This window comes from Hemiscyllium ocellatum, chromosome 8, assembly GCF_020745735.1.
Source record: "Hemiscyllium ocellatum isolate sHemOce1 chromosome 8, sHemOce1.pat.X.cur, whole genome shotgun sequence".
NCBI lineage: Eukaryota > Metazoa > Chordata > Chondrichthyes > Orectolobiformes > Hemiscylliidae > Hemiscyllium > Hemiscyllium ocellatum.
In genome coordinates this window covers 89,251,471-89,267,640 of record NC_083408.1, presented here as the reverse complement: position 1 = coordinate 89,267,640, position 16,170 = coordinate 89,251,471, and the positions used below count along the sequence as shown (strand labels likewise).

Sequence of the window (16,170 nt, the reverse complement as noted above, 5' to 3'; positions counted from 1 at the left end):
CCTTCCATTTGCTTCTTTTGCAAAACATTTTAAAACTGCACCCTCTGGTTCTCAATCCTTTTATGGGCAGGAACATTTTTTTCCCTATCTATTCTGTCCGGAGCCCTCACGATATTGAAAATGTCTGTCGATCTTCCCTCACCCTTCTCCTCTGCAAGGAAAACAATCCAGGCTTCTCCAACCTGTCTTCATAATTGAGATTTCTCACTCCTGGAGTCTTGACATTGAGGCAGTTAATAATGGAATGGCTCTTCAGGGAGTGGATCGGTGAAAGTGAAGAATTGTTGTCATTGTGAAGTTTAATGAAACTTGGTGAACCACTGGATCATTAATGTTTGGATTGAGTTATTGGGAAATCTGTGGGGATTGTATTATTGATTACTTGTTTGTACTTACTAATTGATGTGTGCTGTTGGGCGTTCAGTCATGGTAAACCAAACATTTCACTTGTGTTAATTCTGAATGCTCGAGATAAGTTGTACATGTATTGTCGATTATATCACTTTTTAAACTTGTGTAGTAAAGTCTTGCTGTTCAAACCTGTGGAATCTTGTGGCTTTATTCTCTTAGTAATTTCCTGAGGAGTTCATCTTTAGTTCAGTTTAAGAATGAAAGGTTCCTGGTAACCACATCATAAAAACATCGCATCAGCCTGCTCTGGGATTATAAAAAAATGTAGATGTCAAGAGGGGAAAACTGGGCTTCCATTGCATCCATATTCTGGGTGAAAGTTGGGGAAAGAATCAATTTCGAAAGGAATGAGGGCCTGTAGAGAGACTAATGAGCTAGGAAAGGAAGTAGAAGTTCCAAGGCTCCATTCTCCACTTATTATGCACATTAGGATCTTGGAATCAGGAGGAAAGTTAAATGCAGTGAGATGATGCAAGAGGGCGGAGCTGTTAGGATTGGCTGTGGGGGATATATACTGGATAGTCCTCATAGGTTGACCTCAATATGGCTGGGATCATATCCTCACAGATGGTTTGCAAGTGCTGTGGTAGGAGGTTTAAACCAATTTGAGGGGTGAGGATCTAGATGTAGCATTTAAAAGAGGAAACCAGGCACACGAATATTCTGAGTGATCTACATGCTGATCTTTTCTAATCTCTCTGTTCAAATAATATCCTGCTTTTCTTTTTTTTTACCAAATTGCCATTTGGATACAGCAATGGCTCGAATGTAGAAGACAGAGGGTGGTGGTGGAGTGTTATTTTTCAGATTGGAGGCCTGTGACCAGTGGAGTGCCACAAAGATCGGTGCTGGGTCCTCTATTTTTCACCATTTATATAAATGATTTGGTTGTGAGCATAAGAGGTATGGTTAGAAAGTTTGCAGATGACACCAAAATTGGAGGTGTCGTGTGGAGCGAAGAAGGTTACCTCAGATTATAATGGGATCGTGATTAGATGGGCCAATGGGCTGAGAAGTGGCAGATGGAGTTTAATTTAGATAAACGTGAGGTGCTGCATTTTGGGAGAGTAAATCTTAGCAGGACTTATCCACTTAATAGTAAGGTCCTAGGGAGTATTACTGAACAAAGAGATCTTGGAGTGCAGGTTCATAGCTCCTTGAAAGTGGAGTCGTAGGTAAATAGGATAGTGAAGAAGGCATTTGGTATGCTGTCCTTTATTGGTCAGCATATTGAGTACAGGAGTTGGGAGGTCATGTTGCAGCTGTATAGGACATTGGTTAGGCCACCTTTGGAATATTGCGTGCAGTTCTGGTCTCCTTCCTTTGGAAGGATGTTGTGAAACTTGAAAGGTTTCAGAAATTATTTCCAAGAATGTTGCCAGGGTTGGAGGATTTGAGCTATAGGGAGAGGCTGAATAGGCTGGGGCTGTTTTCCTTGGAGCGTCAGAGGCTGAGGGGTGACCTTATAGAAGTTAATAAAATCATGAGGGGCGTGGATAGGATAAATAGACAAAGTATTTTCGCTGGGGTGGGGGAGTCCAGAACTAGAGGGCATAGGTTTAGGGTAAGAGGGGGAAGATATAAAAGAGACCGAAGGGGCAACTTTTTCACGCAAAGGGTGGTGCGTGCATGGATTGGGCTGCCAGAGGAAGTGGTGGAGGCTGGTACGATCGCAACATTTAAAGGCGTCTGGATGGTATCTGAATAGGAAGGGTTTAGAGGGATATGGGCCAAGTGCTGGCAAATGGGAATAGATTAGTTAGGGATATCTGGTCAACATGGATGAGTTTGACTGAAGGGTCTGTTTCCGCATTGTATATATTTATGACTCTATGAATAATCTCATCATTTTCCCACATTGTAATTTATATGTTGGCAGTATCAATGAATTGTGGCTCTTGGTTGGGGTGGATTGCCCTAAAGCCTCCATTCTGTGTCAAGTTAAGAGCCCATGTGATTTGCAGTGCTAGAAGGTAAGCCACTATTGAGTTTAATGAGGAAAGGTACCCCCCATACCAACAAGATATATTTTGTTGCTTAATAGCAATAGGCAGAAGCAATATTGACTAATTCTGTAAAACGTTGAAGCTTATCAGGAGTCAGAGTTGATGTAACTCTTTCTACTACAATATCATACTGGACTCACTCTTCATGCAAAGACTGCATTGTCAGATTGGAGCTTAGTGCAACTTCAGAATGATCTGTTTCAGAGCCCTTGTCTCTTACAATATCTCACCTCAAGATTTCTTTTCCCATTAGTTTCCACTTACACATTCAGATATACTACTTTGACAGTCACTATTGCCGCAATACCTTCTCATATGTCTCTGACTTCAAAAATTCAGCCATCAATGAAATTTCACAGTTATTCTCGAATACGTTCTGTTCAGAATTGGAAGATTGGCAGGTCTTTGGTGAGAGGACTGTTGTGATCTTGATTTTGATTCTTTCTAAATCATTTCTCGGCTGGACGATCATTCGTCACTTGAATGTCTTTCATGGAGGATGTTGATCGTGCTTAAATTGATAATTAGTTCATTATTGTATTTAGAGGACCTTTAATCTCCTGAATTTCCTCTGCAGATGCGCATTTCCATAGTACTCCAGTTGTTGCCCATTACATCATCTAGATGATATTTAATCTTGTCAATGGCCATCATGGAGGATAGCTGCCCTATTAGAACAAGTACCTGCTTACTTATAGTGTCGTAGATTTTCAGATGCAATTTCATCTACTTAGAAACAGGAAAACATAGGAACATGGATAGGTCATTCAACCCTTTGAGTCTGCTCCACCATTCAGTAGAATGGTGTCTGATCATCCAACCCAGTACCCTCTTCCTACTTTTCCCCCATCCTGTTTTCGATTCCTTTAGCCCTAAGAACCTCAACTGCTTTCTGTGGCAAAGAATTACTCAGGCTCACCACACTCTGTGTGAAGACATTTCTCCTCATCTCTTCCTGACTGTGACCTGAATTTGTAGACCTTGTTCCATCATCATTCAGTCACAACTCTGTTTTGTTTTCGCAAATCGTTCTTCCCATCATACGTATGATTAGGAGCAGAAGCTGACCACTCGGCCCTTTGAACTTGCTCTGCCTTTTAATGGTCATAGCTGAGTTTGTTACTCCACATTCCTGTTTACCACAGAGAACCTTTCATCACTTTACTTATCAATAATCTAACTATGTCTGGTTTCAGAATATTCACAGACTATGCTTTGAGGAAGACTGTTCCAAAGGCTCATGATTATGAGAAAAATATTCTCCTAATCACTGTCTTAAATAGGAAGCCCCTTCTGGATGTAGGTTTGCTCGCTGAGATGGAGGTTTGTTTTCAGATGTTTCATCACCATTCTATATAACATCTTCAGATAACCTCTGAATAAAGCACTGGAAGCCCCTTATTTCATACAATGACCTGATGCTTTCTTTTTCTCTGGCTGAATATGTTGTGAGTTCCTGAACATCCAAATTCCATTTCTGGTAGCCATTTCTGCAAACCACGTAGGCATCACACCTACCCAAGTTCCCATTCAACCTGTATACTTGCTCCTATGTTGACCTACCTTCCCCCCATACAGTCCCGGTACGTGAGCTGTGCATGCCAGGTGTGGCCATTCACTGCCAGCTTCCTCATGACCATGGAAGAACCCCCATCCTGCATGACCTCTTCCCAGCCACACTTTACTGTATGCTTCCCATCTTTGCATATACATTTGCCCCCCTTCACAAGTGTCATCCACCCTTGACACACAGCCTGCAGCCTCGAGTTGCAAAGACTATTTTATTGAGTCTTCTTCATGTGACAATGAATGGTCTTGCCCATTTTCCTTCGTTTCAGCGGATGGATCCCACAGACTAACCATGACCCACCCCCTTCGGGGTCCTAACTGGACAGCATGAGACAATGTATACCCAGATGAGGAGAAAGTGAGGACTGCAGATGCTGGATGTCAGAGTCGAAAAGTGTGGTGCTGGAAAAGCACAGCTGTTCAGGCAGCATTTGAGGAGCAGGAGAGATGATGTTTCTAGCACCACACATTTCGATCGGCAATGTACCCAGACCCCTGCAAGGGTGTACATTTGCTGACCCGATCACATTAGTTCTACCCTCTGGACCTGATGCTGCCATGGAGCCATCAAACCTACTAAGACCAATATTCCCTCTAATTATGTTTTCAATATGTGGATTTCTGACATCTGAAACTGGAAACCAATGCATTGCCTAATCAGCGAACTTGAACCTCAGAATGGCTATGCACCCAAACTCTGGGCTACAGAGGTACAGAGCCTCTCACTAAACTTAATCTGATTGGCCATCTGATCGTAACTATTCTTCTGGATGGTATGGGAGGTTGCCTTAAATTACCAGACCCCCCGGACTGACTGATATCTCCATGGACTTCAGTGAGGAATAATCCTCTAAGAGTTTGCAACATGGCTGCTTGCTTGCTGCACATTCAGATAAGCTGCTGGCACAGGAAGTGCGAGGTCCACTTCAGTAGTATGTGGGCAACTGTGTGACTGAGCTAATTGTCCCTGCAAGGCATAACAGGGATGGTACCAGCATGCAGGTAGGTGCTAAGTGAACGAGTGCTAAGAAAGGAACTGAGCATCCCTGAGCTAGGTGCAATTATGAGCTGGATCCTTAACCGTGTGAACAAGGTGCCCCTCCTGCAACTTTCTAATGCATTCTGCGATGCAAGTCTGTGCTATCAGAGTTCCCTGTCAGGTTATCAGAGAGGTGCTATGTTGGTTCTGAGGTGGTGGCAGATGCTGGTTGCCATTATCTGTGGACAAGGGATGCATGTGTGCCCATGTGCCATGCAGTTTGATCAAACGCAACATGGAAGTCAGTGAGAGTGGTGACCTGAATCTGCCAGGTACTCACTTTGAGTTCTGTGTTCTGTTTTCTCTCTCTGGCTTGCTTGGAGAGTTTGGTAAGATCGAAAGGCTCAGTGTAATAAGGTAAGTACGGAGAAACAAACTCTCTTCATTGGCAACTTGCTGCTGCACAGTGAGAAATTCACCTCGCTGCTCATCAAAGGCATAAAAGATGGAGCAAGATGCTCTTTTCATCCAGATCAGCCTTTCCAGACTTTTGGTCCATTTCTGCCACAAATCTTGCCGCAGCACATCTTGTTCAGATCCCTAAAAGATTGTATTCTCTGTTCCACACCTTTGAAGTTGTTTTTTTCTTGTCTTAAATGTACTCAGTGATTATGTCAACACTCTGGCCATGGTTTGGCCCTTGCTCCCAGTACTGTAGCTGGGACTTGTGCATACTTCTTTTCACTTTTATCTTTCCCAGACAGGCTTTCTGAAATGCTACTTAAGAATCTCCCCCTTGCCCGTAGGAATTACTAACTTTATGGCCTATCTATTTTCACCTCGCAGCAACTCGAAAATCCAAGGATGCAGGTCATCAGGTCCATGTGTCTTATCAGCCTTTAATTCCATTAGTTTACCTGGGAATTTTTTCAATCCGTCACATTTGTTTTAATTTCCTCTCTCCCTTTTGGTTTCTCATTTTCTACTGTTTCTCTGTCCCTATCATGCCCTTGTTTCTCATTATTATTTCCTAGTGTCACCTTCTGAAGGACCAGTGCTTACACAAAAGAATATGACAGAGATCATGTATCAGATTGATCATACAATTTAGACCAGGCTGCACATAGAAAGTTTAAAGGCAAAACAGAAAAAGAAATGAGAGGCAAAGAGAGAGAGTATAAGAAAAGAATGTTAATAAATAATCTTATTGTTTAATGCAAGAGGAGGTTACATTTAAATCGTACAAGATACTAGTGAGGGCACATCTGGATACTGTGTGTAGAATTGGTTATCTTATTTAAGAAAGGATGTAATACATTTCAGAGAATGTTTACTAGACTAATACATGGAATGGGTGGGTCATCTTCTGAGGAAAGGTTGGACAGGTTCGGCTTGTATGCATTGGAGTTTCGATGAGTAAGAAATAACTTGATTGAAACAAATAAGATTCTGAGAAGTCAATAATATCAGCAGGGCCAGTGGCCAGGACTGGGACATATGAACAAAAAATTTCGAGGGATTTAAATGAATGGTGTACCATTTTTTTTAATTGTTTACCCTATTGGAGGCAACATTTAGAGCCTGAATGAACTGTGTGGACATTTGTACTTTCACTTCCAGAGTAAAGTTGTCAGGAGTGACATTGAGTCATGCAGTAAAGACAGCAAAATTTAATTTTCATGTAATTTGAGTGGTACCACTATCATGCTTTGCAACTGCAGTATCTGTTTTTACAGTTGCAGGCAAATTGACTTAGATCACTTACACAGATACTGCAGAGTAGGTATCAACTGGATGCTTAAAATCGTGATTTCTAACTATAAGTAAGGTTCATAGCAATGTCACTGGTCGCTGCTCAGTAACAGCTATTTTAAAATGATTCATCTTTATTATTTTGCAGCCAATATAGATTAAAGACAATTAATAGACTTGTGACAATTAAAATTACAATGCTAAAAGTGTGGATTGCTGGAACTGGTAGTTACTATGTCTTTTTTCGAAATAAAGGGTGGGCAAAATTTGCTCGATTGACAAGAGCGCTGACAAATAGTCGAAGTGTTCTGCAGCAACTAACTCCAATGAACAAGTCTGATGGCGTCCATAAACATTCCCGTCTGGCAGAAGTAAGTACTAAAGTCCCTGTTTGTGGTTTGATCTATTTTCTTTAGAATATTTGATCTGGACAGAGAGATTGTCAGAAAAAACAGTATTCAATCCTGCGTCTGGATTGACAGTTCTCACAATTTGAGACTACTAAGAAACCAGTCATATCTGGCATGATTTCTCCTTTTGGCTAACTCCTGGAATTAAGAGGCACCTTTTTATCGTAGGCTAATCTCCAATAATCCCCCTCTGGGACAAATTACTTGGAAGAAAGGGACAGGTCCGTTGTGATCAGGTATCCTCCCCTTTGGGATTTCAGCGGACACCTGGCAGTAGGTGCAAGACAGATGATATTACCTAAATGAGAGGAATGATTGTGGGCAATTTTGACTTCCTACCTTATTTTCTATCTGGAAAGTTTTCTGTCTGCTCCAGTGCAGGATAACACCTGAATGGCAAAATTTGAGGAATGTTTAAATCTCACTGTGTTATACTTTTTGAAGATATTAAAACTGTGCATAATATACTAAGGTATTGGTACTTTTTCAGGTTCTGCAGCTAGGATCTGACATTCTTCCTCAATACAAACAAGAGGCTCCCAAGACTCCACCACACATCATTCTGCATTACTGTGCATTTAAAACGACCTGGGACTGGATCATCCTTATTTTAACCTTCTACACTGCAATTATGGTTCCTTATAATGTGTCCTTCAGAACAAAACAGAACAACATTGCTTGGCTAGTGCTGGACAGTGTAGTTGATGTGATCTTCTTGGTGGATATTGTCTTAAATTTCCACACCACGTTTGTGGGTCCTGGAGGGGAAGTTATATCTGATCCTAAACTAATCAGAATGAACTACCTGAAAACCTGGTTTGTGATTGACCTACTGTCCTGTTTGCCATATGACATCATCAATGCTTTTGAAAATGTGGATGAGGTAAGTTGACACATCTATATCTATTATCACAATATTGAGCTTTGTTCTGTCAATGTAAGGTTTGATTTGCAAGGGACCTTTTTGATGCGGTCCTGTTAAACCTAAATTAATGTTCTGACTTCACAAATTTTAACTCCTAAATCTTGTGGACCACGTAAATGCAACATGATTCTGGCAGCTTTTGTGTGATGTCGATTTGCGATTCAATCAAAAGGATGGTTTCCTCTTTGTGAACTTAAGCAAAAATGATGAACAGAAGCAGAATAGACCATTTAGTGGACTTACAAGGAAAGCTCAGGAAAGTGTAGATGTTTTGCAATTAACTGCATGCATTGCAGTAACAACATTGATTGTAGATTCAGCTACCCTTTAATGGAGTGGCACAATGTTAAAATGAATGAATTTTCAAGGTCACAAGTCTTGTTTTTGTGAAATATAATGCTGCAAGAAAAATAGTTACACCTTGATGAGCTGAGTGTGGTCAGCTGAAACATTTTGACACAGCTATAATTTTAATCATCAGACAGAAAAGTACAAATTCTGGAGAATGAAAACTGTCGGAATACATTCCAGATTGTCAGGTTCTGAAAGACAGAACCTTTCCTTAAAACTATCACCATTAGCTTGGTGTAGGACTGACAACAACAGCCAGTACTTTCTGTTTCTTTTCAGAATAATCACTTGCTTTCTTTATACTGAGAGCAAAACAACTGGTGCAGGATAATTCCCTTCATGTATTGGCTAAAATATCTTGCTCCTGTCCAAATAGGCCATCTCTTTATCTGGGTTGCATCCTAGACTTAAGGATGAATATGTTGCTTGTACTTTAGTCTCATTGTAAAGATGAGTCATCGCTCCATGATCAACTCTCCATGACCAAATTTCACTCCCTTTAATGAAGATTATTTCTGCTCACCTGTTGGTTTAGGCCACAGTGTGACTTGGTGAGAATTTTATCTGGCATGCAGGTAATCTCATCTAATTGCTTCATCTATTTTTCCAGCACATTATGTAAGCTGTACATGTGTGTCAAGGATTAGGCTGTTTTCTCATTAGTGTGTCCACAACAACTGAAACAATGTTCATTTAATGAAAGGCTCAATTTTTCCCTCTTAGATCTTGTGAAACGGCTTAAGGATAACTTTTCAGCTTTAACAAATCTGTTGCGCTGAGATCATCTATCAAGATTTAAGATGGGGGCTTATGATTTTCCATTCAGCATGGATGGAAAAGCATGAAGGATATATATATGAGTCTCTAAGTGCTGGTATGCATGCCAATAATGCTAAAGCTGAAAATTTATGTTTAGTTTTCATTATTAGACAAACTTAAAACCTGTCATCAAACTCAATGGAGAGCATTTAGAGTGGACATCACACAGTGCTTCATTAAGTACCTGCTGCCCTGAAGTTTTGCACAGAACTACTGATTAAAAAAAATGCGAATGTTGTTAATGAAAAGCACTAGTTTGTAAAGAAGCCACTGAAAGAAAGATTTGTATTTACATAGCACCTGTTATGACTGACGTTAGAGAGGTTCACTGTCTCTCTATATTCCTGCTACTCCACTGGCCACAATGTATATTTAAATGATTCGTCCAATGACCAATATGCCTAATTATATGTTTTATCTGTAATAGGTTCAGAATAAAAAGATCCTTTGACCAAGTTTCTTTAATAAGCAACAAAATGATTATTTTATTATAATAGCAAGATTTATTTAACAAAGGTTCAGTGATAACTAACATATTGTGAAAGTATAAATGACCTTTCTAACCAGAATGGACATGCACACAGGTAAGTTCAAAAAAGAGAAAAAAACACTTTCTCTGCAGAGATTAACTTTGGACAGAACACTTTGGCAAGTACTTGTTAATTCTCGGAGAATAAAAGGGTAAGATATGGAGTGATCCAGAATTTTTCTGTCCGCCATTCTTGTACATGTAGATTTATCACTAGACACAGGGGGTTTTCTTCAGAATTTGGAGTTGCCGGTGTTGGACTGAGATGTACAAAGTTAAAAATCACACAACCACCTGATGAAGGACCAGTGCTCCAAAAGCTAGTGCTTCCAAATAAACTTGTTGGACCATAACCTGGTGTTGTGTGATTTTTAACTTGGTTTTCTTCAGGCACAATTCATCAGAATGTTGAGAACAAGTTTTCAGTTAGAATAACTGTTTCAGCTTTTTCAGCTGCCCCATGGTTTATAGATTAGAAGAGTTAGGTGCAGACTCTGTGGGCCAAAGGGCCTTTAATGTGCTGTTGATCTCTGTGACTGTATGGGGTTCTCAAGATATTTTTGTCAGGAAGATGGCAAAAGCTGAGCCTGAGTTCTTTATTTCTTGACAGAATACACCACAATTAAATTAAATCAAATGGCCATGCTGCTGGCCATTAGAAACTCTGACCTGTGTATTGTAGTAAGTTCGAGCAGGTGGCTGAAGAAAAATGAGTTTCAGTAAATAAGTTCAAGCAGTTAAGTCATATGACTCTAGTAATTTTTTTTAAACAAAAGTGTTTTGCAGTCTCCTTTCAGTGACCTTTGGAAAACATGTCTGAGTACCTCCTCAGCACCTCAAATAATCCAAATTTTACATTCCTTCAGGTATGAGTCATACAGTCATAGAGATGTACAGCAAGGAAACAGACCTTTCGGTCGAATCTGTCCATGCCAACCAGATATGCCAACCCAATCTAGTCCCACCTGCCAGCATCCAGCCTATATCCCTCCAAACATCAACATTTCAAATCTTTGTAACACCTTTCACAACCTGACGTCACCCCAAGGTGCTTTGCGGTTGACAATGAATTTTGAAATGCACTTGCTGTTGTAATGTAAGAAAATTAGCAATAAATTTGCAAGCAGCAAGCTCCTAAAAACCACAATGTGGTTATGACTACATTAGTTTTTTTCGGGATGTTGACTATGGAATAAATATTGGCCAGGACATTGGAGATAATTCTTTTACACTTCAAAATGGGACCTTGGGAACTTTTACTTCCTCCTGCAAAGGAAAATCGGGCTTCAGTTTAATACTTCATCCAAGGACAGCACCTCAGGTGGTTACACATTCTTTCTGCAATGACCCTGAGTGCCAGCCAAGAGTTTTGCACTCAAGTTTCTGGAGTGGAAGTTGAACTATCAGCTTTCAGCCTCTGAGGTAACAGTGTTCCTCATGGAATCACAACCAGCATTGTCAAAACAGCACAACTCCTTCTCATTGGGAAATGCAGAAGCAAATGTTTCCTGAAGCAGGCCATGAAAGAGTAGGAAAATGACTGAAAGCAGGAACTGAGTATCGCACACCACTGCAGAAATAACTAAGCATTTGGTACTGACATGGCGATTTTTAAAATATGAAAAGCACAGTAGTTCCCAAACAAACGAGGAGCATTGTGTCCCATGGAGTAGGAGATAAATCAACCTCTTGTTCTCCTGCTAACAATTCTGGGAGTGCTGTCTACCAGATATAAAAATAAATCCCATCAACTGTTTTCCCTGCTATGAAATTTTAAGTAACGTCACTGATGCTATATGACAATATTGTTAGGGAATTGGCTGAATATAGGAAGTTCGGTCAAAGATCACTGACAGGATTGACTGAAACCTTCAGCACATCTCTGCAAAATATTCCTGGTCTTTTTTATTCCTGCCCCATTTAAGTGCTTGGGAATATTTCAGGTAATTTATGCTTCTGCTGCTGCCTTTTTTCAGACCATTCCAAAACTAAAAGAGGTGTTTCCATGAGCACCAATCAGTATATAATGATTTTGGACATCGGAAGACAGAGAATGATTTCAGACTGATCACAAGTGCTGAGTACTGATCCACTGTTACCATCAAACTTGTGCTTCAGCTAAAGGACTCATTATGTTGTCAGAAAGCAAGTACAGTACTTGCAGAGATCGCATTTTGCAAGAGATGCTGCTTTAGGGGAGACTATCATGAAACTATAGGTGACGGCCTGACTGACTGTGAAACTTCTATGTTTTCTCAAAGCACCTTGCTTTGTGTGATATTTCATGAAAGCTTAGAGCCAGGAAAGCATTTGTCAGCATTGTCTACTGATAGCATTTGTAAAATGTCACCGACCATACTCAATGGCCCTCTCACACCTTTGTGTCAATGTCTGTGAATACACGGGGTAGTTAGCAAGGTGCAGAGTTGTGTCATCTGCTGCAGGCACTCCAGCTATCATGCAGCTTAAGTTTTACTCCATTAGAGACAACACTGTTTAGCTGTGATAGATAGGATTTACGTGCATTTGGAGGGTCAAGGACAGATTAGGCATAGTCAGTGTGGCTTTGTGCGAGGGAAATAGTGTCCCAAAAACTTGAGTTTTTTGAGGAAGTAATCAATGAGAGTAGAGCAGTAGACGTTGTTCACATGGACTTTAGTAAAACCTTTGACAAGGTTCCGCAAGGCAGGCTAATTAGTAAAGTTAGCTCACATGGGATTTAGGGAGAGCTTGCCAATTGGATACAAACTTGGCTTGACAGTAGCAGACAGAGAGTGGTGGTAGAGAGTCGCATTTTCGAACTGGAGGCCTGTGACCAGTGGTGTTCCACAGAGCTTGGTATCGGGTCCACTTTTGTTTGTCATTTACATGAAGTATTTTGATGAGAATTTAGGAGACGTGGTTAATAAGTTTGCAGATGGAATTAAAATTGGTAATATAGTGGACAGTGAGGAAGGATATCAAAGATTATAAAGAGATCTTGATCAGTTGAGTCAATGGGCTGAGGAGTTGCAGGTGGAGTTTAATTTGGATAAATCTGAAGTATTTCATTTTGGTAAAACAAACAAGGGCAGTACTTACGCAATTAATGGTAAAGTTCTGGGTAATGTTGTAGAACAGAGAGACCTAGTGGTTCAAGTACATAATTCTTTGAAATTTGCCTCACCTGTAGACAGGGTGGTTACAAAGGCATTTAGCCTTCATTACTCAGACCTTTGTCACATTGAGGTCGTACAGGATGTTGGTTAGACCTCTTCTGGAGTACTGTATACGGTCTGGATGCATTATTATAGGAATGATTATTGAGCTGCAGATAGTTCAGGAAAGATTTACCAGGATGGTGCCAGGAATGGAAGGTTTCGGTTATAAAGGTGGGCTGTACAGACTGGGACCTTTTTCACTTGAGCATAGGAAGTTGATGGGTGACCTTTTAGAGGTTTACATAACCAGAAGGGACAGAGATAAGATGATAGTAGGTAGATAGTTTTTCCCTAGGGCAGGGAATTCAAGACTAGCACATGTCATTTTAAAGTGAAATAAAAATTTAAAAAGGAGTTGGGGGCAACTTTTTTACACAGACAATGGTTTGTATGTGGAATGAACTGCCAGCAAAAGTGGTGTATTCAGGTACATTCACAAACTTTAAAAGATATTTGGATAGGTACATGAATTTGAAAGGTTTGGAGAGATACGGGACAAATGCAGGCCAGAGGGACTAGTTTGGTTTGGGAATATGGTCAGTGTGGTCTGGTTGGAGCAAATGGTCTGTTTCCATGCTGTACAAATATATGTCGACAGTGTGATGCTGGAAAAGCACTGCAGGTCAGGCAGCATCTGAGGAGCAGAAGGACTAGGAGAAAGCGCAAATTGTACAAATATATGACCCTATGATTCTAGATGTGCCACAAAACTGCCTGTGGAGATTATGCCAGCTCTGTTCAGCAGCTTTTAAAAAGAGAGTTAGGAGTGAGTCACATATCCTGCTTCTTATTTTTGAATTAGATTTACTTTCATTGTCACCTTTTTCTATCTTAATAAAAGTGCCAGTTTTTTTGAGCCATTTTAAACCTTTGAAAAATTTCCAGACTCTATCCCGTCACTTGCTTTCAGATCTCCACAGTTCCTTCAAACTGAAGCTGAATTGCAAGTTTTCAGTTGCTTCCTTCTCTCAGGTTATTGCTTTGCAGATTGAGGTTCAAAATGACTCTCGGAGCTATGAGTAATTACGCTGATAAGCTGACATTGAAAATTTACATCATATGGGTATTGCTCCTCATCCATGAAAATTAAAATTGTATAAAATTACTAATGTCCAAGTGGTGAAGGTGAAAATTATCACCTTTCTGCTGAGCTTTTGTTCCCAATCATTCAGGAGTAAAAGTACAGCCAGAGTGGAAAATCTAAGCTACGGCCTGCTGTTTTCCTTTTATTGCCCACAAAGGAGATCTATTGTATTTTATTTAGTTTGCATTGTGTTTTTTAATAACCTGTAGTACCAGTTGAAAGGTGAGCAATGGAAAGTCTTCATATTTATCAGTTTCTAAATTGTGGATTCTAGGTGCAACAACTAGTGCAACCTCAATCAGATCTTTATTCTAAATGATTGATTGGTTTTGAGAGGTAGTTCTATTCTACTGCCGATCAAAAGTAAAAGGCAAATGTTAAAAGGGATAATAGGATACTGAAAATCATGATATGAATATTTTTCAAGTCATGGTTTTGCAGGTGTAGGACTCACAGTGAGTGGTGTTGTCAGGAGCTATCTGATTGAATCACAGGAGCAGATAAAGGTTAGTGCACTGACTGTAACTCTCAGCAGCCTGCTGACACAAGTGATAAGATTCAGACATTGACATGATGGCACTACCTGAACACCTGTGCAACAAGCAGAATCTTCCAGGAGACTATTACAATTCCTGTTGCAAACAAAGCCATTTTTCATTGTAATGGCCATTGATGTACACTGTATGAATATATAATAATGTTTGACAGAAACCCAGATGTCATTTTTCAAGATTTCCAAAACCTTAATTACTAAGACAATGCTGGCCTCAATAATAAAATTGATAACTTTTGACCTGTGTAACAGAGTTTTATACGTGAAACTATGCTGTGCATTATTAGTAAAGTTTTGACAAGAAATTTCCCAAACTACCATTTTAATAGATGAATGCCTTCTTAAAGAAGGAAATTAATCATGTTTTTTTTCTAATATTAACTGTCACGAGGCTTGTTCAATGGTTAGAGCACAAATAGAGGAATTGCACGCTTGACTGTTAAGCACCCTAGCAATGTTCAAACCTGTTGAAGTCAGTGACATTGAATTAATCTCAGGTAGAGTCTATAACAGTCCACCTGTCTAACTGTCCTATGAGGATCCCCTTGTGGTGCAGTGGTAGTTTCCTTACTCTTGAATTAAAAGACCTGGGTTCAAGCCCCACTTGCTCCAGAGGTGTGTAATGACATCATTGAACAGGTTGATTATGAAAAGCAAGTTAAATTAAAAACAAAACCTCCCACTTTTTGTAATTACCTGAGACAAACTCCTAGCAGGTTCAAGTCTCTGTGATGTTATTTACATAACATTTATTTGCATGTTCAGTTAATTCATATATTTATTCAGACTACTGATGGAAAGTATTCTGCCTGGAGGTCAGTGTTGAGTGGGGTCCTGTAGGGCTCTGTTCTTGGGTCTCTGCTCTTTGTTTTTATAAATAACGTGGATGAGGAGGTTGAGGGGTGGGTTAGTTAATTTGCAGTTGACACAAAGGTTGGAGGTGCCTTCGATAGTATCGAGGGTTATTGCAGGCTGCAGCGCTGGGCTGAGAAATGGCAGATGGAGTTCAACGTGGATAAATGCAAAGTGGTGCATTTTGAAAGGTAGAACCGAATGCTGAATATAGGATTAAAGACAGGATTCTTGGCAGTGTGTTGGAACAGAGGGATCTGGGTGTGCAAGTACATAGGTCCCTGAAAGTTTCCACCCAAGTGGATAGAGTTGTTAAGAAAGCATTTTGGCTTTCATTAAAAGGGGGATCAAGTTTAAGAGTCTCTAGGTTTTGCTACAGCTCTACAAGTCCCTGGTGAGACCACACTTGGAATATTGTGTTCAGTCCTGGTTGTCCGACTGTAGGAAATATACAAAGGCTTTGGAGAGGGTGCAAAGAAGGTTCACCAGGATGCTTCTTGGACTGGAGGGCTTGCCTTATGAAGAAAGGTTGAATCAGCTAGGACTTTTCTCTCTGGAGAGAAGGAGGAAGAGAGGTGATCTGATTGAGGTATACAAGATAATGAGAGGAATAGATAGAGTCAATAGCCAGAGACTTTTCCCCAGGGCAGGATTGACTGGTATGCGGGATCACGTACATCCGTGTCCCTTAGAAGCTGTAGGCCTAAAATCATTAGAATAAAATAAATGA

At 40.3% G+C, this 16,170-nt stretch overlaps 1 protein-coding gene across 1 annotated transcript in view; it reads left to right on the top strand.

Annotated features, from left to right (window-relative positions):
* The window catches only part of kcnh5b (potassium voltage-gated channel, subfamily H (eag-related), member 5b), a 313,820-nt gene that overhangs the window by 107,504 nt on the left and 190,146 nt on the right, over positions 1 to 16,170 (top strand). The window contains exons 5-6 of the mRNA XM_060828544.1: positions 6,973 to 7,088; positions 7,618 to 8,010. Of these exons, the coding sequence (XP_060684527.1) occupies positions 6,973 to 7,088; positions 7,618 to 8,010 (509 nt within the window). The remainder of the gene's footprint in view (positions 1 to 6,972; positions 7,089 to 7,617; positions 8,011 to 16,170) is intronic.